This window comes from Rhipicephalus microplus, chromosome X (assembly GCF_043290135.1).
Source record: "Rhipicephalus microplus isolate Deutch F79 chromosome X, USDA_Rmic, whole genome shotgun sequence".
In the NCBI taxonomy this organism is placed as follows: Eukaryota; Metazoa; Arthropoda; class Arachnida; order Ixodida; family Ixodidae; genus Rhipicephalus; species Rhipicephalus microplus.
In genome coordinates this window covers 252,752,195-252,777,395 of record NC_134710.1, presented here as the reverse complement: position 1 = coordinate 252,777,395, position 25,201 = coordinate 252,752,195, and the positions used below count along the sequence as shown (strand labels likewise).

The 25,201-nt window shown below is 50.0% G+C and overlaps 1 protein-coding gene across 1 annotated transcript; it reads right to left on the bottom strand.

The window, feature by feature from the left end:
- Positions 1-17,083: 17,083 nt before the first annotated feature.
- LOC142775225 (uncharacterized) lies at positions 17,084-17,647 on the bottom strand. Its single transcript, XM_075876578.1, has one exon. The coding sequence runs from the start codon at positions 17,645-17,647 to the stop codon at positions 17,084-17,086; it is 564 nt and encodes a 187-aa protein (XP_075732693.1).
- Positions 17,648-25,201: the final 7,554 nt, after the last annotated feature.

Genomic DNA, 25,201 nt, shown 5'->3' with positions numbered 1-25,201 from the left:
AGGTCAACGCTTATCCACTGTGCCTCTTTGCTTGTTATAATATACAGAAAAATAAAGAAAAGTTGCGAAGTTGTGGGGGGGGGGGGGCGATTAGTATGGGGCACGCATAACTGAAGACGCAGCTTTTTCTGTTGCTTCATGCTGTGCATAGTTTGTGTTCTGGAAGAAGTTTTATGTCGACATCTGCCGACATATATCTGGATTGTGCCGTCTTCCACTCGGGGAAATGATAAGCGGACATGGTTCGATTTATGACCAAACATGATCGGAGAGTTACAGCGCTTGCTGTCGTGAAACATTTATTCAGCACTCGTGCAACTTTGGTTTCGCATCGTTTTCCTATTACGCTTTAGTATCATCGGTTTTTTCAAACATTACTCTTGTAACTCGGCTAAACATGGTTATAAATCTAGTTGTTGTGACTGTATCACCGTGGACGAGGAACCACTCACGTCGCAGGTGTGTAACTGGAATGACGCATTTAATATGTTTTGCGCCCCGCACTTGTGTAACCCGAATACTCGCCGAATTTGTTTGAAAATTACGTGGCAGATTGCTTGTCATGAGTGTTGAAGTCAATTAGGACGGCGGTATGCATCATACATTCTGTGCAATATGGAAACCCAATTGTGAACCGAAAAAAAATCGTGTCGGTCACTTCCTGTTTGAAATAACGGCCAAAGGAAGACAATTTTTTGCCATCAGGAACTGTCTCTGACAGGTTTAGCCATGAAACACTTCACAGCTTGAGGAACCGGTTTATTCAGCCAGGCTAGTGCTAAATCACACTGGTGAAGATATTTACAGATGATAAAGATGTACATGTGATCAAGATATCCAAAGAGAATGAAGAGTCATTCGCTTGCCGCACTCTAACTTTTACCCCGTGCGGTGAAAGCAGCCGCATGGTCACCGGCGAGTATTATCTAATGCGTTGTTCATAATGCTTTACGCGAAGTACGCGCATGATCCCTGATCCCTCGGGAAAGATAATAACTATTAGTGCTAGGAGTAGAATTGTCGTAATAGACAGGAGATGTCCGTCCTACAACCTTGTGTGGCCCAATGAAGCGACTGATGATTTTGTCGCATAAGCCGGAGACGCACAATGGAGTCCATAAGAGACCTTCGTCACCAGTGGAAAAACTCGCAACACGGCGAGACGAGGCGTAACGAGATATTCAATTGTCTTGATAGGTATCGGTGTTAACGTGAGTCAGGTGACTGGAGTGTGCGAGACAAGATAAAGATTCTTCAGAGAAAAGTGTCGTCGAGGGTGCAGGGGCCGAAAGGAAAGAGACGTCCAGAGCGAAACTCGGCAAGGGACCATGGACGAGAAAAAATGGAGAAAAGCTGGTAGTGCGTTGAGGAGCCGTATTATAAGCGAATGTCACGAAGGGTAGAATCGCATCCCAGTTCGTGTGAGTGGGGTGAATGTACATGCTGATCATGTCCGATAGGATCCTATGAAAGCGTTCAGTCTATCCGTTGGTCTGTGGGTGGTAGCTAAAAGAGGTCTTCTGAACAGTGGTCGAGGCACGCAAATTTTGCTCGACAATAGAAGAGAGAAAGACTTTGCCACGATCGCTCAGGAGAATGCGTGGAGTTGCAAGGCGCAAATACATTTGGCGAAAGAAGACATCGGCGACTTAAGTCGCAGTCCCAGATGGTATTGAAGCTGTTTTTGCGTAGCAGGTAATGTGGCCGACGGCCGTCACAATCCTGCGATGCCCCTTGAATTATATAGAAAGAGTGCCATACAAGTCGATTCCAACGACTTTTAACGGCGAGGCGCGACAACGAACATTTTGCATTAAGACAGCCGGAGCAGTTGTTGGTCATTTTCGCCGTTGGCAATGGATAAGGAGGCGACGTATTTAGCGACGGCTGAAGAGAGGCCAGGCCAAAAACTACGACTTCGTGTCTTGTTATAAGTCTAAGATAAAATAAGTCAAAGATATCCTAGATGAACGGCGGTTAAATCATTATGAAAGGCTTCCAGAACTTCCCGTTGCAGGTATTGTGGCTCGATGGCTACCCACTTGTTGCCATCCGAGGGGTAAATGTAGTGGTATAAAGCCCCACCTACAAGCTAAAATTGTTTACGTTGTTGACGAAGTCTGGCGTTTGGAGTAATAGTAGAGCTGGTCAAGCGGTCAACAATGATACGGCAGTATGGGCCGACACGTGGTTGTGAAGCAAGCACGGATAGGGTGCCAGATGATGAACGTGGCGCTGCGATAGAGGAGGTGCTTTCGTTTTGGAGTATCGATGGATAATGGACAGTGCGATTGAGCATCAGCATCTTGATGCTTCCTCTCATATCTGTAGCCGACATCAAAATCGCACTCCTGCATGCGAAGTACCAAGCCGTCAAGGCGACCTGATAAGTTTTTCAGCGGTCAAAGCCAGCATAAGGCGTTATATTCAGTAACGACGGTAAAATTATTGACGGCCGTGAAGAGATGGCTGATTGATATGTGGGTTTCAACGTTCCAAAACCACCATCGAATTAATAGAGACGCTGTAGTTGAGGGCTCCGGAAATTTCGACCATCTGGGATTCTTTAACGTGCACCCAATCTGAACACACGGGCATACAAATATTCCGCCTCCATCGGAAATGTAGCCGCCGCAGCCGAGATATGAACCCGCGACTTACGGGTCAGCAGCCGAGTACCTTAGCCACTAGACCACCACGGTGGGACCGTGAAGATATGGTCGGAATCTTTGCACTGCCCAAACAACAGCATGGCACTGCTGCTCGGTGATGGTGTAGTTCTTTTCTGCAGCGATAAGAACACGATTTGCATCAGCAATGATGCTTTCGCGTGAGTTTTTGTCACGATGCAAGAGTACTGCACCTAGACAATGACCACTTGCCTCGGTGTGAAGGATGATGGGTGCAGTTGAATCAAAGTGACACACTACCGGATCCGACGTGAGGGCTTGCCTCAATGTCATGAAAGCGCTTTCGCTGTCTTGACAAAATGATGCGGACGATCCTCGCGAGGAGTAATGGAGCGGAGATGCAAGTTCCGCGAAACCGCGTATGAAGCACCGGAAGTAAGAAGGTAACCCAAGGAAGCTGCGCAAGTCCTTTTGACGTAGTGGTAGAGAAAAATTGAGAGGGGCAGCAAGCTTTTTGGACTCCAGCCGAATTTCTTCTATTCTGACGAGGTGGCTGAGAAGCTTGATTGTCTTGCTAGCAAAGGTACATTTCTTTGTGTTAGGCCGTGGGCCGGCTTTTGCAAGGCATTTGAAGACTTTGTCAGGACGTTGTAGATGATGCGAAAACGTGGATACAAATATTACTATGTCATCGAGATAGCCCAGACACGTTTTCCTTTTCAAACCACGCAATACGCCTTCTATTATAACTTCGAAGGTGGAGGTGCATTACAGATTGCAGAAGGCATCACATTAAACTCATACAACCCATCTGGCGCTGAAAAGGTGGTCTTCGCTTTATGAGACTCCGACATTGGTATCTGCCACTAGCCATACTTAAGGTCGAATCCTAATGAAGTACTCGGCGCCCTGTAATGAATCCAGTGAGCCGTCGGTCCGAGCGAGAGGATAAACATGTTTTCGCGTTATTTTGTTTAGCGCATGGTAATCGAAGCAAAAACGCTCTGTCTCATCTTTCGTTTGAACGAGAACAACTAGGGTTGACCAGGGACTCGAGGAAGAACGTATCATGTGGCGTCGTGGCATGTCTAAGACTTTCTTTGATGATCTTGCGTTCTGCCTGAGACACGCGATATGGCTACCGATGTACAATACGAGAGCCGTCAGTTTGGATGCTGTGAGTAGCGGTGGTAGTCATGCTGAGGACGGGTGAGTTCACGTCAAATAAAGGATAGTGACTATTCAACAGTGCGAGCAAATCTTCAGTTTGAGCAGGTGTGAAGTCAGTGCTTATGGCTGCCGAGTGGTGCCTGGAAGAGGCATTCAATGGCAGTTATTCTGACTTTGGGACATCCTTGTGGTTGTTGTTCAGAAGAGTAACGATCAAAAGAGGCCCACTGTCGACCGCACAAGATACTGTTCATTTAGCCTGTTCTAATGCTCTTGCTGCTTGGGCCGCGAAAACTATTATGACCTCCTCAACAATAAAGTCAGTACTTCCTAAACACCAAGTTTGATTGTATCTCAAAATCCTTCCAGTTTCCCTTCGAGATGACACCTTCACAGGCTGGCACAGGGATGGGGCAATGGGAATAGAAGGCTTGGGTTTTAGATGGCAAGAGATTTCGAAAATAATGGCAATGCGACTCGTTCGACTCTCCTCCCACGGCACGCACCAGAACCAACGCAACGTGCAGCCAACCGAAAACCTCAAGGTACAAATAATTAGCACTAATTAACGCAGGCATTAGGAAAAGTTTGGTCTTCAAAACTGACAGGTAAATCCAGTTGACTCGCACTGTTGCGCCACTTGAGAATGCTGTCACGGAGAGGAGGGGCAGTACAAAGTCGTTGCTGTGGGGAGTCGACTAGGAACAGTGGGGTCAGAGCACGCGTAATCCGGCAAGTTGTACACCAATCTTTGTGTTCGTGAAGAGGTCAGTGGCGTCGAGGTTGCTGGCGGCGTGTTCGTCGAACTCTTGAAGACGGCGGCAGCAGCGAGCAGATGCGATGAAGCACGGGCTCTGCACACTACTGAATCCTCAGCACGCTGCTGAATTAGTGCCAATATATGCCTAAATGACAGTTTTAACGCCTATTTATGCCTAATTGGCAGATTTTATAGCCTATATAGACACCTAGAGCATTTTTTTTGCTTCTAAAGTTCCGGTCTCTACTGATAATCATATCGTGCTTTTAACACAAACTCAGCAATTACTGTTCTAATTACACTTCACAAAAATAAAGCAAGTAGCTATTACAATATAGTTAGAAAATTCACCATCTCCCACATCAATATATGGACTTAAGTTACAATATTCCGGAATGATTTCTATCAGTTATCATTAACGATGTTCACTTAACGTTAACAAGGCATCAATTAAATCATGACATGCAAGTCTAGAGCGCAGCTTACTCAGTGGATCTTGAAAAAACCTAAATATGGATTAAAGAGTTTAGTAAGCAGCGCTGACACAATCAGAAATGTGCTTTGTAGAACTGAAATTCAGCTCCAAGAGCAGAAAAACACTTTCCAGATAAGTTGTGCCCTGGGGGACACAAAGAAAAAAATAATTCTGTCAGTTGCCCCATCAACTAAGAATATTGAATTTTAGTATCTGATAGCAGCGAGTGTGTCTGCATTAGAAAGTTGGAGGCAGGCGTGTTTTTACACAGTTCCACTTGGAAAAATTTTTTGAACATGTTTTTGTTTCTAGATATTCCGTTCCAAAGTTTAACTTTGCTTTTCATGATTACACATGCAAGGCAGTGAGGATCAGCAAAATATTACTCCCTGGTGGGACGAGCAGCCAGTTCTTGCTTTTGCCAGCCAAAAGTGAAAGGGCAGCCAATATTACAATGTTTACCCATGCCTTTGACTTATGGTCAGATTAAATGCATCAATCATCAGGTCTGTTCTAGTTCTCACTGTCCTGCATACATAACGATGAAAGCCGCAACTAAACTTTCCAGCAGGATATCTGAGCACAAGCATGCTAAAATACTTAAAAGTATAGTTATGTAGAAATGTGACTCGCTGAAATATTTAACACATACGTCACCACCTGCGGTGTTCACCAATAGGTTCATTAATTAATCTTACTCAACGTTAGCGCTGACAATGATAATTATTATCTCACGTTGCGCTTTCCTGGATACATTGCATTCTGCATAGATGACTTTAACTCACATAACTTACAGTGCTGACTTCTTTTTTTAAGAAAAACAAACGGCTTAATTTTGAACATTATGAACATGCTTACTCCTTGAATACAGCTACCAGGTGGTTCTGGGAAGTTCCCTTTTCACAGAAAACAGTAACCATGTAGATCCGCTGTGCACCAGCAGCCAAGTTTTGCACGAGCCAACATTGATGACAGGCTAGTTAGGACGTCTTCACACTCTTCGTACGGCGAGCTTGCATAGGCTGCGAAGAAAACAAAAAAAAAAAAAAACAATTTAGTCAAATGTGCCGGTTAGTAAAGCTTTATTTGACAGTTCCTTTAGAATGATCAGGAACAATGTGTTTTAAAAAAGCAGGATGTACGAAAACCAGACATGCTACAAGAAAAACTTCCTCAATGTTTTTGGTGAACACAGCCGCAACTTCAAAAAAGAATATGCAATTTCCATAATACAGGTATTTCACAAATGTGCTTGTGAAACGGTTGGTTTCGCGAGCAGGTGGCGGATGCGTGCCCGATGCGGTGGCAGCGGGAACTCTGCAGGGGCCAGAGCTGGCGAGGACGTAAGGCAAGCGTTAACTTGGGGAGGGTGCCTCTTGCAGAGCGGGCGCAGGCTTTGAGACAGGAAATAAAATGATGTTGTGTCCCTTGCAGGAAGTCAAGGCCGAAGCATGAAAGGAGGAAAGTCCGTTTTTTTTTCCTCACGCTTGCAGGCAGGTAGATGATGGCGGTGTCATGGCCGCTGATCTCCTTCATTGTGCTTGGTTTTTAGAGCGGGAAGGCTTCCCTGGTTGCTGCTGCTGCGTGGGCACCGGTGTGGTTGCCGTGGTTACCTTGACGGAGTCCTCTTTTTATTCTGTCTAGCGGCGGCGTTTCGGGGACCCCATCAGTAGCTCTTAAAAGGTTTGCGTGGAAAAGAGCGTTAGAGAGAATATGATGGAAATGGTAGTCGCTCAAAACACACACGTCCTTTTTGCTTTCAATCACGCGCACCTTTCGTGTGTTCACTCGGGTTTAAATGAGGAACCTAATGCGAATTGTATCATCGTTTGATTCATTTTATAATTCACTCTTGGTCTATGTTTTTATTAAAGAAGAAAAGAGCGCAATAGCGCTGCTTAACCTTGCCACGTAATTCGTTTAACGTTGCGTCACGCGCACGTGGAAGCTTCATGCGTGCACATATAGGTATGTATTTAGGGCGCATGACATTTCATTAGGTGACCGGTAAAATGGGCAATTGCGGGGAACTACGGGATACGACGGCTTCCGGTTCGAAGAACCACACGGGTTAGCAGCGGCACGGGCGCATTCTTGTACTCCTCCGTCGAAAAAAGCACCTCGCCGTGCAATGTCAGTGGTTTAGAAATTTTTTTTCGCCAACCGTCACTGTGACGATGACAAGCTACGAAAGCCATGAACGGTCTGGAAACTTTTTTGTCGCACGAAAACAATCTGCAACGCTTTTATGCTGCTCGGGGAGGGGGGGTGCTGTCAGTTTGGCTACCAGATCAGTCGATACACAAAACAGTTTTCCTTGTATCTCCGCTGTGGTGGTCTAGTGGTTAAGTTACTCGGCTGCTAACCCGCAGGTCGCGAGATCGAATCCCGGCGGCGGCGGCTGCATTACCGATGGAGGCGGAAATGTTGTAGATCCGTGTGCTCAGATTTGGGTGCATGTTTAAGAACCCCAGGTAGTCGAAATTTCCGGAGTCCTACACGAGGGCGTCTCTAATACACATATGGTGGTTTTGGTAGGTTAAACCCCACATATCATCAGTTTTCCTTGTATGATATGGTACTGTGGACAAAAAGTCACCATTTTAAAGATCTCAGGGAATGGGGATGAGTGTAGCAGTGCTATGATCGGCATGAAGTGCAACAATTATTGAGCGCGTTGAGATACTTTTTTCTAGCATTCAGCGCTATATAAGATGCATTTTTTAGTCGAAGCCAGATGCTTATTTGAACATTGATCTTGGTAAAGCTGCACGGCACGGTGGCACATAAACAATACAGTCAGAAGTAGACGGCGCCGAATAATCAAAACCCTGCGCTTGTTTAACGCACCTCTTCCTTTATGTGCCGTGCTCCTGCACAGTTTGACCCAGATAAACGCAGGTGGACTCGTCCAGCGCTTCGTGTAAACTTACTCTTGAATGAAACTTTCGCGTTTTTTATAATTTATATGGGTGCACTTGCCGGCGCTCATCTCGTATGGCATGTAGATTTCACCCGTGCGTACCTATAATATTCTTGCTAGGCGCCTGAGCGACAATTTATTTCTCAATATATTATTCGCAGCAAATTCATGCATAAGCGTTTTTTTAGCGTGAAGTACACACGTACGTGTGATGAAATTCTTTTCGCACACTCTGGCTTCAACGTTCCGTACTCAAAAGCTACCTTTCGCTGTGGCTCTCTTCACAGCCATGGCCCACCGAATTTTTTTTTTCTTCGTTCCATGGAATTTATACCTGCGTTTGCCTTTCACGCTCGAGTAGGAGCAACCAACGGCTGAACAACCGACCATGGTTTCTCAAGACGAATATAAACGGGCGGCCGCATGCCTGAATCCCGATGAATCTGAGGCTTGCAGTGAAGCAGTTCGCTATCATGTACTTTTCTCGAACTGGAAGCCGGTAGGAGATGGTGGATCCCACAATCCCTCGCTCTTTTACTGGTCACCTACTGTGAGATATTTCTACAGAACACCGAGTGCGCATGGTACCATTTTGCTATATTGCCACCAGCACGTAATGGGTCGACAGCAAGAGCGGCTCTCAATCTGGAGGAAAAAGAAGATCGCGTGCTTCTTTCTCTGCTCGAGAGCCAATCACGACTGCCGCATCGTCCTAGAGATTGCTACTCGGTGGTTTAATAAATCCCCCAGTACTTGTGACTCATCGTGACAAACTGGTGGAAGTGCTGGGTAGTCTCACGGATGCTGCAGACCCCCCCCCCCCCCCCCCCGAGGAAGCCGTGATACGAGTCCAGTGCCAATCAATACTCCCGTGCATCGGACCAGCCGCCGAATCAGGGGATTGCCTCCGGAAATCGACGATACTGCTCCAACCACGTCGACAAACATGACCAGCGCTTCGGTGCAAACCTCGTCAACAGGCACGGGAAGCACGACGTCGAACCGCTATACGTTGGAAAGTCCACGGGCACCGGCGACGTTCCATTGCACGGAGCACGAGGACGTTCAGGGCTGGTTGGCGGACTTCGAGCGTGTAGCCACCTTGAATCAGTGGGACGACGCGGCGAAACTGGGTCGTTTCTATTTATATCTCGAAGACGGGGCACGTACGTGGTATCAAACTGAGAGGAGCAGCTGACGACGTGGCCCAAATTCTCTCGTAGACTTTTGCAGACGTAAGTCAGTGCTGATCGCCAAGAACGAGCTGAACGAGCTATTCTGTCCCGCGCCCAGTTGCCAAACGAATCTGTGACCACGTACGTCGAAGACATGACGCGTTCTTCCGACGGGCTGATTCAAGAATGATGGAGGACAAGAAGTTGCATCACTTGGTGCGCGGTGTCAAGGACCAGCTTTTTGCCGGCCTCGTGCGCAGCCCTTCGAAGACGGTCGCGGAGTTCTTGTCCGAGGCCATGGCAATGGAAAAAATGCTGCAGCAGCGATCCAACCATTACGACAGGCAAGTCAGTGGCATGTCTACTGCCGACATTTTCACCGCCACTAGAGCCAGCAACGACCATCTACGTGAGCTCATCCGTGATATAGTACGTGAAGAGTTGCAGAAGGTTGGTGTAACACCTCATTCTACGGTTAGCTCAATTGCAACTGTGATCAAGGATGAGCTGCACCAGGCCCTCTGGAACACCTTGCTTCCTGATACAGCTGCACCAGCTCCTGCTGAATACCGCCGTGAGACAACCTACGCGGGAGCCTTGAAACGCCCTGCTGCATCGCCACCATTACTCGTCTATCCTGTTCCTGCTGTTGCACTCCAGTCAGCACAGCAGATACCGTACTACGAAGGCACGTACACGCCACCGCCTTTGCCCTTTGTCCCTGGTGCTCCTGTCGCCCATCGTTCGGTGCCACCAGTTCAGTACATCGACGATCGGCGCACGTCTCCTCGGAAGTCTGATGTTTCGCGCACACCTGATCACCGGCCTCTGTGCTTTCATTGTGGAGAAGCTGATCACTTGTACCGCCAGGGCCCATATCACCGTCTCGGGCTTCGCGGCTTCTCTGCGTACTCACCGCCACCCCGTTACAGCCAGAGACCGCGCGAAGTCGAAAACTACCTCGCCCAGCAGCAAGCACCACCTTCTGCCGGGCGCCAGTCGCGCTCGCCATCACCGTGGCGATTTTCATCAACGCCCCAGTGGTATTCTACCACACGATCTCCCAGCCCCCGCCGAGAAAACTAGCCCAAGCGACCTCTGGGGGCGGGGTCGCTGAACGTCGAAGCGCTGAAGACCTCCTATTAACGCAGAACCGTACAGAAACCGGTCCAAGATAACATACTGCTGCAAAAGATGGCCGACTTTCACTCGACATAGCATTGACAATTGATGGTTGTGCAGTTAATGCATTAGTGGTACCGGCGCCGACTATTCCATACTGAGCGTGAAACTGACAACGCAGCTGAAGAAAGTAATCACGCCGTGGCACAATTCGCAGATTCGGACAGCTGGTGGCCACGTCGTTACTCCACTGGGTGCCTGCACAACTAGAGTACAGATCCAAGGGTATACATTCGTAGCAAGCTGCCTCGTTCTACGCGAATGCTCCCGTGACGTCATCCTGGGAGTTGACTTTCTACAGGAAAATGGAGCTATCATTGATCTGCAAGAGCGCCGCGTCACGTTTTCAGCCCAGCGAGCAATCAACGTGCAGGATGACGGAAAGCGTGTTGACGTACTCCGTATTTCTGAACAGAGCGTGACGCTTCCTCCACGAGCAAGTGTTCTAGTCGACGTAACATGCTGTGGTTTGGGCAATGTCGATGTGGTGGCCGAGACAAATTTAGAACACCTCCTAAAGCAAGGCATTTGTGTAGCTAGAAGTGTAATACACCTTCGTGATGACCGATCTGAATTGCTCGTAACCAACTTTAGCAACGAGCATCGATATCTGTTCCGTGGCACTTCGATAGCGTTTGCCCACGATGTAGCAAACGTCAACTAGTGGATACCACCGACACGTCAATGAGTAATATTGACATAATTCCTGATCTGTCCACCGATAACGAGACTGCGCTACGAGCGCTCTTGTTCGAGTTCAGGTCTTGCTTCGCATGTTGTTCAGAGATCCGCCAGACGTCTATCACTCAACACAGGATCATCACGTACGAGGACGCACGCCCGATACACCAAAACCCCTACCGCGTGTCGGCTAAAGAACGTGAAGCGATACGTACGCAAGTCAGCGAGATGCTTGGCGATGGCGTTATTGAACCATCTAACTGCCCGTGGTCATCTCCAGTCGTACTTGTCAAAAAGAAGGATGGGTCGCTACGCTTCTGCGTCGACTACCGAAAGCTTAACAACGTGACCAAAAAGGATGTGTATCCGCTGCCACGTATCGACGATTCGCTGGATAGACTTCGTCGTGCCCATTATTTCACTTCTCTCGATCTCAAAAGCGGGTATTGGCAAGTCGAGGTAGATCAGCGAGACCGTGAGAAAACAGCCTTCGTGACTCCAGACGGTCTATACCAATTTCGAGTGCTCCCTTTTGGCTTGTGTTCAGCGCCGGCAACATTCCAGTGAATTATGGACACGGTCCTCACAGGGCTCAAGGAGCAGACTTGTCATGTCTACCTTGATGATGTGGTAGTCTTCTCTACCACGTTCGAGCAGCACCTTCACCACCTGCGCAGCGTGCTGGAGGCTATCCGATCAGCGGACCTCACACTAAAGCCACAGAAGTGCCACTTCGGCTATAAAGAACTAAAATTTCTTGGACATGTAGTTAATGCCAAGGAATCCGGCCCGAACCCGACAAGCTTGCCGCTGTTGCCGAATTACCAGCTCCTGTCGATAAGAAAGCCGTCCGGCGTTTGCTTCGTTTGTGCGCCTACTATCGCCGGTTCATTCATGGCTTTTCAAAGATAGCTGAACCTCTGACTCGTCTCACAAGGGACGACACGCCGTTTGGCTGGGAAAACGAGCAACAAGCAGCTTTTGATGAGCTGCGACAGCGCATGCTCTCAGCGCCCGTTCTCGCTCATTTCGATGATGATGCTTACACGGAGGTCCATACCGACGCTAGTAACATTGGGCTCGGTACAGTGCTCGTTCAGCGTCAAGAGGACGCCCAAAGAGTCATAGCCTACGCCAGCCGCTCTCTATCCCGTGCCGAGGCGAATTATTCCGCTACGGAGAAAGAGTGCCTCGCAGTCGTGTGGGCAATCACAAAGTTTCGCCCGTACCTTTATGGTCGTCCCTTCAAGATAGTGACGGACCATCACGCGCTCTGTCGGTTGGCAAGCCTGCGTGACCCTTCAGGACGGCTAGCACGGTGGAGCTTGCGTCTGCAGGAATTTGATGTCACCATCGTCCATAAGTCCGGCCGTAAGCATGAAGACGCGTACACACTGTCATGCGCACCCCTTCATGTCGTCAGTCAGGAAGCAGAGGAAGACGAAGGCTTCCTGGGCGCCGTTAGCGCATCAGACTTGAGCAAACGGCAGCGAGATGACGCAGAGATTCGTCCAATCATGGATCATTTAGAGGGCCAGGGCGCTATCATACCACGTCATTTATCCCGTTCGTTGACGTCGTTCTGCCTGCGAGACGGTGTGCTGTACAAGAAGAACGCTCGTTCGAACAGCCGTGCTTAACTCCTGGTGGTTCCTCGAGACATGCGAGACGACGTCCTCTTCGCTTGCCATGACGAACCCACATCCGGTCATCTGGGCTACTCAAGGACACTTGCCAGAGTGAGCGAGAGGTACTATTGGCCAGGACTTTCAGCAAGCACCAAGAAGTACGTCAAGAGCTGTCGGGAATGTCAGCGCCGAAAGCAACCATCTGTTAAACCATCCGGTTTGCTTCAGCCCATCGAAGCACCCTGCACGCCGTTCGACCAAGTCGGCATGGATATTCTCGGGCCATTTACCCTGTCTGCGGACTGCAACAAATGAGTGATCGTCACGACCGACTATTTGACACGCTACGCTGAGACGCAGGCGATCTCACAAGCCACGGCTTCTGAGGTAGCGCAATTTGTCATGCGCCACATCGTGTTACGACACGGTGCTCCTTCCAGTGTAATAACGGACAGAGGGACGGCATTCACGGCGCAGTTTACGGACGAAGTTTTCAAACTGAGCAACACCAGACACCGAAGGACAACTGCGTACCACCCGCAAACCAACGGACTTACCGAGCGACTGAATAAGACCCTCGCAGACATGATCTCAATGTACATCGACGTACAGCACAAAACATGGGACCGGATCTTACCTAACGTGACCTTCGCGTATGATACCGCAGTGCAAGAGACCACGCGATTCACGCCATTTCGGCTTCTCTACGGCCGCGAAGTGCAGACCATGCTAGACTCTATGCTACCGTGTCAAAACGAAGACGAGTTGGCAACTGACGCCGAAGAATTCGCAGAGCGTGCTGAGGAAGCCCGGCAACTCGCACGACTGCACATCGGCCAGCAACAGCAGGCAGACGTACGACGCTATAACACCCGCCACTGAGAAGTGTTTTACAACCCCGGAGATCAAGTTTGGGTGTGGACGCGCGTCCGCCGCCGTGGCCTTAGTGAAAAGTTACTGAGCCGGTACTTTGGCCCATATAAAGTGTTACGCCGCGTCAGTGACGTGAATTACGAAGTGGATCCGGACTGAACACCCCATGCACGGAGCAGGACACGACTGAGGTCGGACGTCGTTCATGTGTTGCGCATGAAACCATTTATTGCGCGTTGCTCGTAACTTTTCCTTTACCGTACATCATTCTTTGTGTTTTTTTGTTTATTTGTGTGAACTTGCTTTCGCGTTCATTGACGTTTCTAATATTGGCACGCTCTTCAATTTTTACTTTCACTTTATCCGAATTTCCAATTTCTTTTTCACGTGCCTATGTAGTAGCATCGCGGTGATGCTATGTACTTTTCTTTCCTCTTTTTGGGACTTGTTTTTTTTTTCTTTTCGGAAGGGGGGATAATGCCACCAGCACGTAGTGGGTCGAGAGCAAGAGCGGCTCTCAATCTGGAGGAAAAAGAAAATCGCGTGCTTCTGTCTCTGCTCGAGAGCCAGTCACGACTGCCGCATCGTCCTAAAGATTGCTACCCGGTGGTTTAATAAATCCCCAAGTACTTGTGACTCATCGTGACAAACTATATTATTGATCTATTTTATTGATTTTCTATTCCTTTTTGTAGGAGGGAGTGGGCATACGGGCAGTTGTTTATATTTTCCATGCCATCCGTTTATCGTTTCATTACGCGCACCTTAAGTTACACTCTAAATCAAACCCTGGCTAGACTACACACCCGCAGGCAGAAAAACAAGTCAAATTATCGCCGCATCTAGGCGGCTTCGTAGCCGTTTTGCAGAGAAACCGGCCCGATTTAAGTGGCCTTCAGAATAGCCGGGACAAAGATTAGCCGGGATTTTTGGTCAAATTTTTCCTGGCAAAATACGGCCTGCGAATAGGCGTGACTTTCCACAGGCGGCCTGACTCTGGTGCGGTGGCAGAAAAAAAATTACTAATCTATGCTTCTCAGAGTGGTTTCATGCCGAGAATGTGGGGGATATTACGACTACACGTATTTAGAATACCAGTAGTATCACAATTACCTATGTATGCGAGATTAACATGCAAAGCACAGCCATGGAATCGAACTAGGGACCGCATGCACGTGAAGCAGATGTTTCACCCATTGCGCCACAACGCCACAGCGTTGCGGCGAGTCTTTTTGTGCGTATATATCTACCTACTTGGTTTTTGCAAACCGTTTTCGGAACCTTGAACTGTTTTTGTGCCATGTGCATGCATTTGATCAGCGAATAGTATTTAGGGCTTCATAAATTCGAAACTACCATGGTGAGCGCTTTCGGCTCCGACTTCGGTTTATGGTGCGCCGTTTCGCAAGAACGATTAACGTGTGTTTTTGCGTCGTTTTAGTGCTTCTCCGTGAACTGCGGGTGTTAAGCTCACCGAAATACGCGGACGAGGCTGTGTTCGGCTGTCATAACCTGCGCATGTTTCTCGCACGTGCGTGTGCTGTGAGAAATTCGACTGATTTGTGTCGGGAGGTACACGAGTGTCAGTGACAGCAGCCTATTCTCAGCTGTTTGAAGACAATTCGCTTTCACTCGTAAACATTGCATAGGTATTTTAGCGTGCCTACTCTAATATTTGCATTTCGTACGCACGAACTGCCGTGACCTTCACGCTGGGGCAGCAGCACCTTTTTAGCATTTCAACGAGGACTTATTTCTGCAATTAGATTTCATGCGCATTATTTCGCCATATAAAGTGCTTTTTACTTATGTTCAGTCTTTAACTGATCTGATTTATGGCGAGTGCCTTCTTTTAACTTTATTAAGTATCACATCCTTGTTCAAGTGAATGCCGAAACGCGCGCGAAGGTCAAGTATGACGTACACAAAGTAGCGACGGACAGGCCAGACTCCCTCCAAATAAATAATGCCTCTGCACATCTCTTTCGCGAACGTCGGCATGCAGTTGGGGTCAAGGAATGGTGGAGAACGAACCTAAAAATATTTATTCTTACTGCTAACAGTTGCTCTTTAGAAAATGGGGATTTTTATAGCTGGTACGTTACCTCCACAGCAGTACATTGGTCGTCTTGGTTATGATTCACTGTTACTAATTCATGCTGGAATATGAGAACTGTACTTAATATTCAAAAGAGTGAGCAAATGTCGGTGACATACGCTATCCTGCTGATTTCGATTGATTGATTGATATGTGGGGTTTAACGTCCAAGTGCCACCATATCATAATTAGAGACGCCGTAGTGAAGGGCTCCGAAAATTTCGACCATCTTGTGTTCTTTAACATGCACCCAAATCTGAGCACACGGGCCTACAACACTTTCGCCTTCATCGGAAATGCAGCCGCCGCAGCCGGGATTCGAACCCGCGGCCGGGTCAGCAGCCGAATACCTTAGCTACTAGGCCACCGCAGCGGAGCTCCCCTGCTGACTTCTGCACCTGATTTCTGTACTTGATGTTCATCATTAAATCACGCAACCACTAATCAAAGATCGACCAATAGATTTTCAATTTTGATCTTTTTCTGTCTCGCGGCCTTCGGTTTGTTTCTCTTTTACCATGCTTTCCTAAAATCATCAGTTGAACTTGTGGTAGAACAAGAGCATCAACATAGATATTCCAGTGTTTCAGAAAGCTGTCACGCATGCACTAGCACTCTTTTATTTAGTTCATGACGCAGTGTCATACCTCGACAAAGGATAAATGGAAAGTTGTTTGTACTCTTATTTAGGTCAAAAGAGTAACAATGGCACTTCACATCCCAGTGTATGCCTAAATGCAAAGAGCTGTATGATATCTTGAATAAAGTGTGCCATATAGCACTGGAAAATGTTTCCGTCTCTGACCATCTCTTACAAAAACGACCATCACAAGACAGCGGGACGAAACGGTGACGCACAAATGCCACGGCATGCAGGCGACAATGAACGTCACACCGGCGCCATGCGCCCAGCTGGCGTGAGGGCGAAGGTGGGAGGGGCGTTTCGCTTTTTTTTCCGTGCTCATGCTTGTGGCTGAACGCTCTGCGTAAGTTGATGCCGGCTGCTGACACCAGGCTGGCGCGACGGATATGGTGGCTCTCCATTTTTTATTTTTTTTTTTCTTTCTTGTGCCTGCTCTTACCGTCTGTATGCGTGACGTTTGTGCCGCGCAGATGTCACGGCTATTTTTTATTGCTGGGCTCCATATAGGCAGGATTTATTCAGTACGCAGGAGCGCGCCGCCTCTGTGCAGTTCGTTATCCAGCACCTGACTTAGAGTGTGTGGTTGTGGGATAACATAACTTTAATGTTTCCGCACTGAAGGTTCTACAACGACTGCCGCTGAATCGGGGCACACACACAGCTTTCTTGCTTCTTTCGGGCGAGAGTGTTTTTATCGCCGGTGCCCGTGTTTGGAGGCATTGCCGTGACGCGCAGGCGCAGAAGCGGCGCCGACCCGTTTCGCCACACCCCCCCCCCCACGCACATAGGAGCCGTCAGGGTTGATGACGTTTGGGGACCCGCACCTGGCGACCAAGGCGGGTGGTTTAGGGTGCGAGCCTAGGCGTTGCGGGCTGTTGTCGGCGAATTACGGGAGGCGTGCCAGGGTTGGTAGGCTCCTGGGAAAGGATGTATGATGGCTTTAGGCGGTCGATGGAAACGCGTATATCCTTTCCACCGATTTGCAGGGTGAATGCTTTGTCATCGCGACAGATGACTTTGCAAGGTCTGGAGTAAGGCGGCTGGAAAGGTGCGCGTACGGTGTCGTCGCGGAGGAAGGCATGCGAGCATGTTGCCAGGTCCTCAAACACGAACGGGGTCGGCTTGGTGTGGCGAGCCGCTGGTGAGGGGCGCAGCGCGGCCATTGTGCGACGGAGTCGAGTGACGAAGTCTGCAGGGCCCGAGCTGATTACATCAGAGATCGGAGCGGAGAGGAGTTCTCCAGGTAGGTGAAGCGGCTCCCCGTAGACCAGTTCCGCGGACGTGGCTTGATTGTGTGGCTTGAAAGTTGCGCGCAGACCGAGAGTGACGGCGGGGAGGGCTTCGAGCCAGGTTGAGTGAGGATGGCACATGATGGCTGCTTTGAACTGCTGGTGAAACCGTTTAATCATCCCGTTGGCGCAAGGGTGGTAGCTAGTTGTCCGTGAACGCTCAAAATCGGTGGAGAGCCCGAGGATCCTCAATAGTTGAGATTCGAATTGCCTTCCTTGATCCGTAGTGACTCGACGAGGAGTGCCGAAGCGTGAAACCCAGCCGGAGAAGGCTGATGCGACGTCTTGTGCGGTGATTCTTTCGAGCGGCCATACCTCGGGTCAACGAGTGTAACGATTGTTGGTGGTGAGCCAATAGCGGTAAGGGCCGGCTGGTGGGAGGGGGCCAATGATATCGATGTGGACGTGCTGGAACCGTTCCGTCGGGAGGGGGAATTCTCCAAGTGGCGACGTGACGTGCCGGTTGATTTTGGCGCGCTAGCATTGAATGCATGTGCCTGCCCAGGTGCGGCAGTCCCATTGCATTGAGGGCCACGCGTACCGTTCAGTCACGAGGCGTGTAGAAGCTCGCATGCTGGTATGACTGAGGTTGTGTAACAGGTTGAAGAGGCTTTGACGATGCAAAGAAGGAACGTATGGTCTCAATTGTCCTATTAATATCTCACAGTTGAGAGCGTCCGTTGACCCAGGGATGGTATCTTTTTGAAGTTGAAGGGAAGAGCCATTCTAGAGGAGCTGCTGGAGTTCGGTGTCCGTTTACTGAGCTTCGGCGAGGGTGTCGGTTGTAACGGTTGGTAGCTCGACAGCCTAGACGCTAGAGAGTGCGTCGGCGACCATGTTTTCCTTTCCGCTGATGTGGCGGATATCTGTGGTGAATTGAGCGATGAAGGACAGCTGGTTCTTTTGGACCGGTGGAAGTTTTTCGCGGCGTTGGGAGAAGGCATAAGTTATAGGTTTATGGTCGGTGTACATGGTGCAGTGCTGTGCCGCGAGGATGTGGCGAAAGTGGTGGACTGCTTCGTAGATGGCGAGGAGCTCTCTGTAGTAGGCTGGCCAGGTCGTCTGCGCAGGAGGCGGGGTTGCATCGCCGACGCTGCCGGAAGGCGGGGGCGGCTTCGGCGAAGAGAGTTTTTTCGAGAAGAACGCCAAGGGGCGCCAGTTGTTTCCCACACGCTGCATGAGAGAGGCTCCGATGGCGGTGCTAGAGGCGTCTGTGAAAAGACCCAGGGGCGCCTCTGGCTTGGGATGGGAGAGCAGCGTAGCGTTGCAGAGGGCAGTTTTGCAGTCTTCAAACGCTTGCGTTAAGGCTGGGGACCGAGTGACTGGATGGTTGCCGCGTTGGCCGGCCAACGCATCATGAAGAGGGGCCTGATATGTGCCCGATTTAGGCACGAAGTGCCTGTAAAAGTTGAACAGGCCCAGGAAACGATGGAGGTCCTTCGCTGTGGCAGGCAGCGCGTAATTTTGCAGGGCCAGGATGCGGTCAGGCAAGGGTCTAGTTCCTTCTGCAGAGATTTCACGGCCAAGAAGCGTGACGACGGGGGCGCCGAGCGTTCTTCTCTGAAGGTTTATGAGTAAGCCGTGTTCGTAGAGGCGCTGGAACAGTTGAAGGTGTTGGCGATGTTCCGTTTTGTTGCGGGAGAAGATCAAGATGTCGTCTAGGTAGACGAAAGAGAAGTCCAGGCCGTGGACGACGTCGTCGATGAAGCGTTGAAAGGTTTGCCCCGCGATGTGGACACCAAAACTCATGAAAGGGAATTTGAATAGGCCAGAAGGCGTGATAATTGCGGTCTTTGGGACGTCATCCAGGCTTACAGGAATTTGTGTGAAGGCCTTCACGAGGTCCACCACTGAGAAGATAGTGCTGCCATCTAAGCGGTGTGCAAAGTCCTGTATATGACGGACGGGGTACCTGTCGGGGACGGTGCGGGCGTTGAGGGCGCGATAATCTCCGCAGGGGCGCCAGCCGTTGGTCTTCTTTGCTACCAGATGAAGCGGTGAGGCTTAGGGTCCCTCCGAGTGGCAGGCAATACCTTCGCGGAGCATGGCTTCGAATTCGGCCTATGCGATTCGTAGGGGGTCCGGGGCTAGCCGACGAGCGCGGCATGAGACCGGGGGGCCGGGAGTAGTACGAATGTAGTGCACGGATAGTGGCGCACCTCTCGCGGACGCCCGCTAGGTCGAGTCAGGTCGGGAAATTCTGCGAGGATGTCATGGTATGGCGACTGGTTCCCAATGGTGAGTGCCTTGACGTTAGGCTGTTGGGTGGTCGCACGTTGGCCCGGCGTCCTGAGGCCGGTTGTAGCGTCGATAAGTTGGTGATATCAGCATTCAGGTAGAAGATTGTAGTACGCCAAGAAGTCGGACCCGATGATCAGCTCTGCGACGCCGGCGATGACGAAATTCCATGGAAAATATCGACACTGGTTTTTGAGGTTGATGTTAAGGCGGAGTGAGCCGTAGGTCTTGATGGTCGAATGGTTCGCCGCGTTGAGCTCAAAGGACGCGCAAGGACGCTTGTCACGCAGGAAGGTTCGGGGAAAGCAACAGATGTCGGAGCCACAGTCGACGAGGAACCACCGCTTTGTGACTTGGTCGGCGACGAATATGCGACGGCCTCTAAGTTGGCAGCTCGCGCCCGTCTCTACGGGCTGCCGTTGAAGTTTCCCTGACGTTCAGCTGAGCAAGGTGGTTGACATTTCCGGGCTTCGTCCCCGAAGCGGCGATGGTACTAGCAGGGTCCGTTACCGTTTCCGTGCGATGAAGTGGCGTTGTTTTCTTGGCTTTGGGAGCGTTCTTTTTGGAGGCAGCTTCGGGCTTTGATCCAGGCGCCTTTGAATTGAGTCCAGCTGACGGGTGAATTCGTCTATACTTGCGCGCGAGCTCGCTGCTGGACTTTCGGGTGTCAACGGCGTTGATGGTGAGAGGCGATGCTGGCAACGGAATCTCGACGACTTGATCAGCGATTTGAGAGAGCTGGTCCAACGGCAGATTCGGCTGCACGTGCAGGATGGCCTGCGCATGTGCGGGTAGACGCTGAAGCCAGATGATACGGAGGAGGGAGTCGTCGACCGGGGTGCTGCCCAAGAGGTCACGCATGTAACGCAGGAGCTGCGATGGCTTGCGGTCACCGAGTTCTTCGTGCTGGAGTAGGTGACACACCTTCTCGTCTTGAGAAGGTGAGAGCCGGCGAATCAGTTCCCTCTTCAGGTGTAGGTAACGGTCATCAGCCGGGGGATTCACAAGTATATCGCGAACCTCATCCGCATAGCGAGAGTCTAGATGGGCGACGACGTAGTCATAGCGCGTCCGGTCCTGGGCGATGCGTGCCGTGGAAAACTGCGCCTCGACTTGAGCGAACCACACGTCAGGCGCCTCTGCCCAAAACGGTGGAAATTTGACGGCGACGCGAAAAACGTCCGTGTTGGTGGCGGCCGCAGCAATGGAGGCACCCGAGGTGGCAGGGACCACTTGAGCAAAGTATTGGGGGGCGCGACCCAAGTGGGGTGGTGCACGGTCGTCGGACGAGAGTGCTTCTTTTCATTGCGCTGCTGCTGTTCCCGGAGCTGCTGCTCTTGGTTCTGCATCACTTGCTGCTGGGCCTGCAGTTGTTGTTGCAGTTGCTGTACTTGTTGTTAAAGGGCAGGAAGGTTTTCCTCGTCGGTCATGGCGGTGTGGTACGTTCGTTTTCCGGGTCACCAGATGTGGGACAACATAACTTTAATATTTCCGCACTGAAGGTTTTACAATTACTGCCGCTGAATCGGGGCGCACACACAGTTTTCTTGCTTCTTTGGGGCGAGAGTGTTCTTATCGCCGGCGCCCGTGTTTGGAGCATCGCCGCGACGCTCAGGCGCAGTAGTGGCACCGACCCGTTTCGCCACATGGTCATTGTTACAAAGCAAAAAGAATGTCCCTAGACCGGCCTGGTTTTCTATGAAAACTAGTCACTTCCTTGTGGGCATATGTGGTGGGTTGATCTTGTCAACTGAACTTGCAGAATGTTTATTGCGTGAGCGGCAGAAATGGTGAGAGACAGCGAATGCATTGTGCCAAGTGTGTTTGTGACACACACATATTTCCAATTAGTCGCCTGCATTATGCTTACCAACCACTCGTCAATGTAGGTTCGCCCACCAGGTTCGTGCAAGGCAACGAGGTTCAACATTCTCTCATCCTGCAAAACGGCCCTGTAATAAAGAGAAGGGGGTGAAGTGGGCACCGATTACGACTCTGTCATTTGGGCGTAAGAAAATGCTGACATTCAGGGTGGAATTAGGCTTTTGTATTCTAAGGGCATTCGCACTGTAGATAATGACGGATATTTCAAGAGCGACCGAGTGGTAACTTGTCGACGAATCATTCGGAAGTATCCGTTTCTATCTTCCATGATCTTAAAAAGCGTCTGTAAGGTTTTCCGAATGCCTGTCTCTGCCTGAGCCTAATGTCCGTGACATCCTTGGGCTTGCGGTAGACAACTCATCCGCTCGGCACCATGTCACGCAACCGGTGATTAGGGTCTGGCGTCCAGCCCAGCCGTAACATCAGGCAAAAAGTAAATGCGTGTAGTGAATCAAAGCTTGATACGCACGCACGCGTGTGCAGTTGTGTCACGCATGTAAGTTCAATTTTGTGATATCTCTGCTCAACAAAGTTTACTTCCGGTTGGTAGAACAGCATTGAGAATAATGATTGTTGAAGTGTAAGGTCCATAAAATAATAAGAGATGCCGTAAAGGAGGGCTTCAGAAATTTCAAACATTTGGGGTAAATAATGTGCGCCTTATCTAAGCAAACGGGCCTGAAGCATTTTCATCTCCCTCTATATTGTCACTTGAATTCAACCTCGCCACTTGTGGTACAGCAGCCGAGTGCCTTGAACACTAGACCATTGTGGCGGGTTATAAGAGCATTTAAGGGAAATCAAATTATTCCTTATATACCTCGGTCACAAGTATTCCGATTTGTTATGAAATCTCACGCAACAGATGTTTGATCCCTTGAAGAAAGTCTTACGTGGTCGACTGTGGTCGCCAGCCTGTTAGCGTCCAGTCATCCATACGTAAACGTTTTGATCATTCGTGCTTGTGCGCCCAAACGAAGAAACGCTGTACGTTTTCTGTTGGAGAAGAATGAACGGTAGTGACACACCATTGTAGTTTGCAGCAAACATAATTTAACGCGCTGCAAAAGCTGTCGATTGTAATTCGTCGAGATGGAACTATCAGTCGCGTAATTGAGTATATTTAGTTGTGTAGAACGGCTGCTCGTATACTATCGCCAATAGTGGGCAGAATGCGCCGATTCTTGTCCGATCACCGAACTAATGCACTCAGTAAGGGCTAAAGGAGGGAGCCCACCTCGTAATTGCTGAGGACATCTTCATGTTGCTGTTTATGTTTTTTGTTTGGGGAGAACAAATAGAGAAAGATGAAGGGCGTCGTTTTCTCTGCGACATCATTGGCTCTACATTTTGGCTCTACGTATAGCAAACGGAAACTTGATGCCTGCGCACACGGCTACAAATGCAGCATCGAAAGCACACGCTAACATATTTTCATTTTTTCACCCCCTTTATATGTATTAAAATAGAGGTGTTGTACGTCGAGAAAGGTTCAGACGCAGCTTGGCAAAATGAGCTTTAACAGGCAGGTCTGGCTAAAATGGCGAACGGCGTGCGCGAGCTACTACTGCAGCCACCGATCATCGTCGTCTTCTTCATTGCCAGCAGAGCGTCCGTTATTCAGATTAATTAATTCATTACAATTACTCCCCGCGAAATAAGGAGCCATCCTGGCGACCTATGGACAAGTAAACACGGGAGGGTCGTAGCAGGGCTTAAGTCTCGAGACGTGGACAATTTCCTGGCCACGACGACGTTGGTCAGAAGATGGTTCCAGTGGCTCGATGAGATAATTCACCGGTGACGTTTTTTGTAGCACACGATATGGGCCGTGATACTTGGGGACCAACTTGGTAGAAAGGCCAGGTGTAGCCGAAGGGACATGCAGCCAGACGAGTGAACCTGGATCGTAGGAAGAAGTGTTATTTGATGCGTCATGGTGGTGTTTTTGGCGTCCTTGGTCTTGAGTTGTGAATGATCTTGCCAGTTGGCGGCATTCTTCAGCGTATGTAGCGGCTTGAGACAAAGTCGTGGACTCTGAGGAGTCAGGTTTGTACGAAAGGATGGTGTCCATAGTGCAAGAAGGTTCGCGTCCGTAAAGGAGGAAAAAAGGAGAGAACCCAGTAGTGCTTTGAATGGCGGTATTATAAGCGAACGTGATAAACGGGAGCACTCGGTCCCAATTGGAGTGGTCTGACGAGATATACATAGACAGCATGTCACCAAGGGTGCGGTTGCAGCGCTCTGTCATTCCATTGGTCTGGGGATGATAGGCGCTTGTAGTGCGGTGAACGACGTGGCACTCACGTAGCAATGCTGTGATGACGTCTGACAAGAATACGCGACCACGATCACTCAGTAACTCCCGAGGTGCTCCATGCCGTAATACGATGTTGTGAAGAACGAAAGTCGCAACGTCCTTTGCTGTAGACGAGGGAAGGGATGAAGTTTCGGCATACCGCGTGAGATGGTCGACGGCAACTATGATCCAGCGGTTACCGTCAGCGGTGCTGGGAAGGGGACCGTAGATATCGATGCCGACGCGGTCGAATGGTCGGGACGGGCATGGTAAGGGTAGCAAGGTACCGCTGGCGTGACAAGGGGGAGTTTTTCGTCTCTGGCACGTCGAGCAGGCCCGAACGTATTGTCGTATAAAACGGTACATGCCACGCCAGTAATATCGGAGACGTATGCGAGAATAAGTCTTCAAGAAACCTGCGTGGCCACATTGGGGGTCGTCATGAAACGTCGAACAAATTTCGGATCGCAGATGACGTGGAATCACGAGTAGCCACTGACGTCCACCGGGTGCGTAGTTGCGTCGGTACAGCACGTCGTCGCGAGTGACGAAGTGCTCGACTTGCCGGCGCAATGTGCGAGAAGGGGGGGAAGCCGTGTGCCCAGTCAGGATGTCTAGAATCGAAGCAACCCAAGGGTCCTTGCGTTGCTCAGATGGCATCTCGGCGATGGTGACGGCAGTGGCATCACAGGTTAGACTTTCGCAGCAGTCCGGGTCAGGGGGTAGCGGCGAACGGGATAGGGCGTCTGCGTCCGAATGTTTCCGGCCGGAGCGATAGACCACGCGAATATTATATTCTTGGAGGCGTAATGCCCATCGGGCGAGGCGACCGCTTGGATCCTTCAGTGACGACAACCAGCAGAGGGCGTGGTGGTCAGTCACGACGTCAAAAGGGCGCCCGTACACGTAAGGTCGAAATTTCTCTATCGCCCAAATAATGGCGAGACATTCCTTTTCAGTGACTGAATAGTTGGTTTCGGCTTTGCTAAGAGTTCGGCTTGCGTAGGCAACCACATACTCTTGGAAGCCGTCTTTCTTCTGTGCAAGAATAGCGCCTAGCCCGACACCACTAGCGTCGGTGTGGATCTCTGTGGGTGCCGATGGGTCGTAGTGTCGCAGAATAGGCGGCGACGTGAGGAGGCGGCGCAGTTCATTGAAAGAATCGTCACAGGTGGCAGACCAGGCGGAAAGGTCTCTAGAGCCGGCGAGGAGCTTGGTCAAAGGAGCGATGATCGTCGCGAAATTGCGGACGA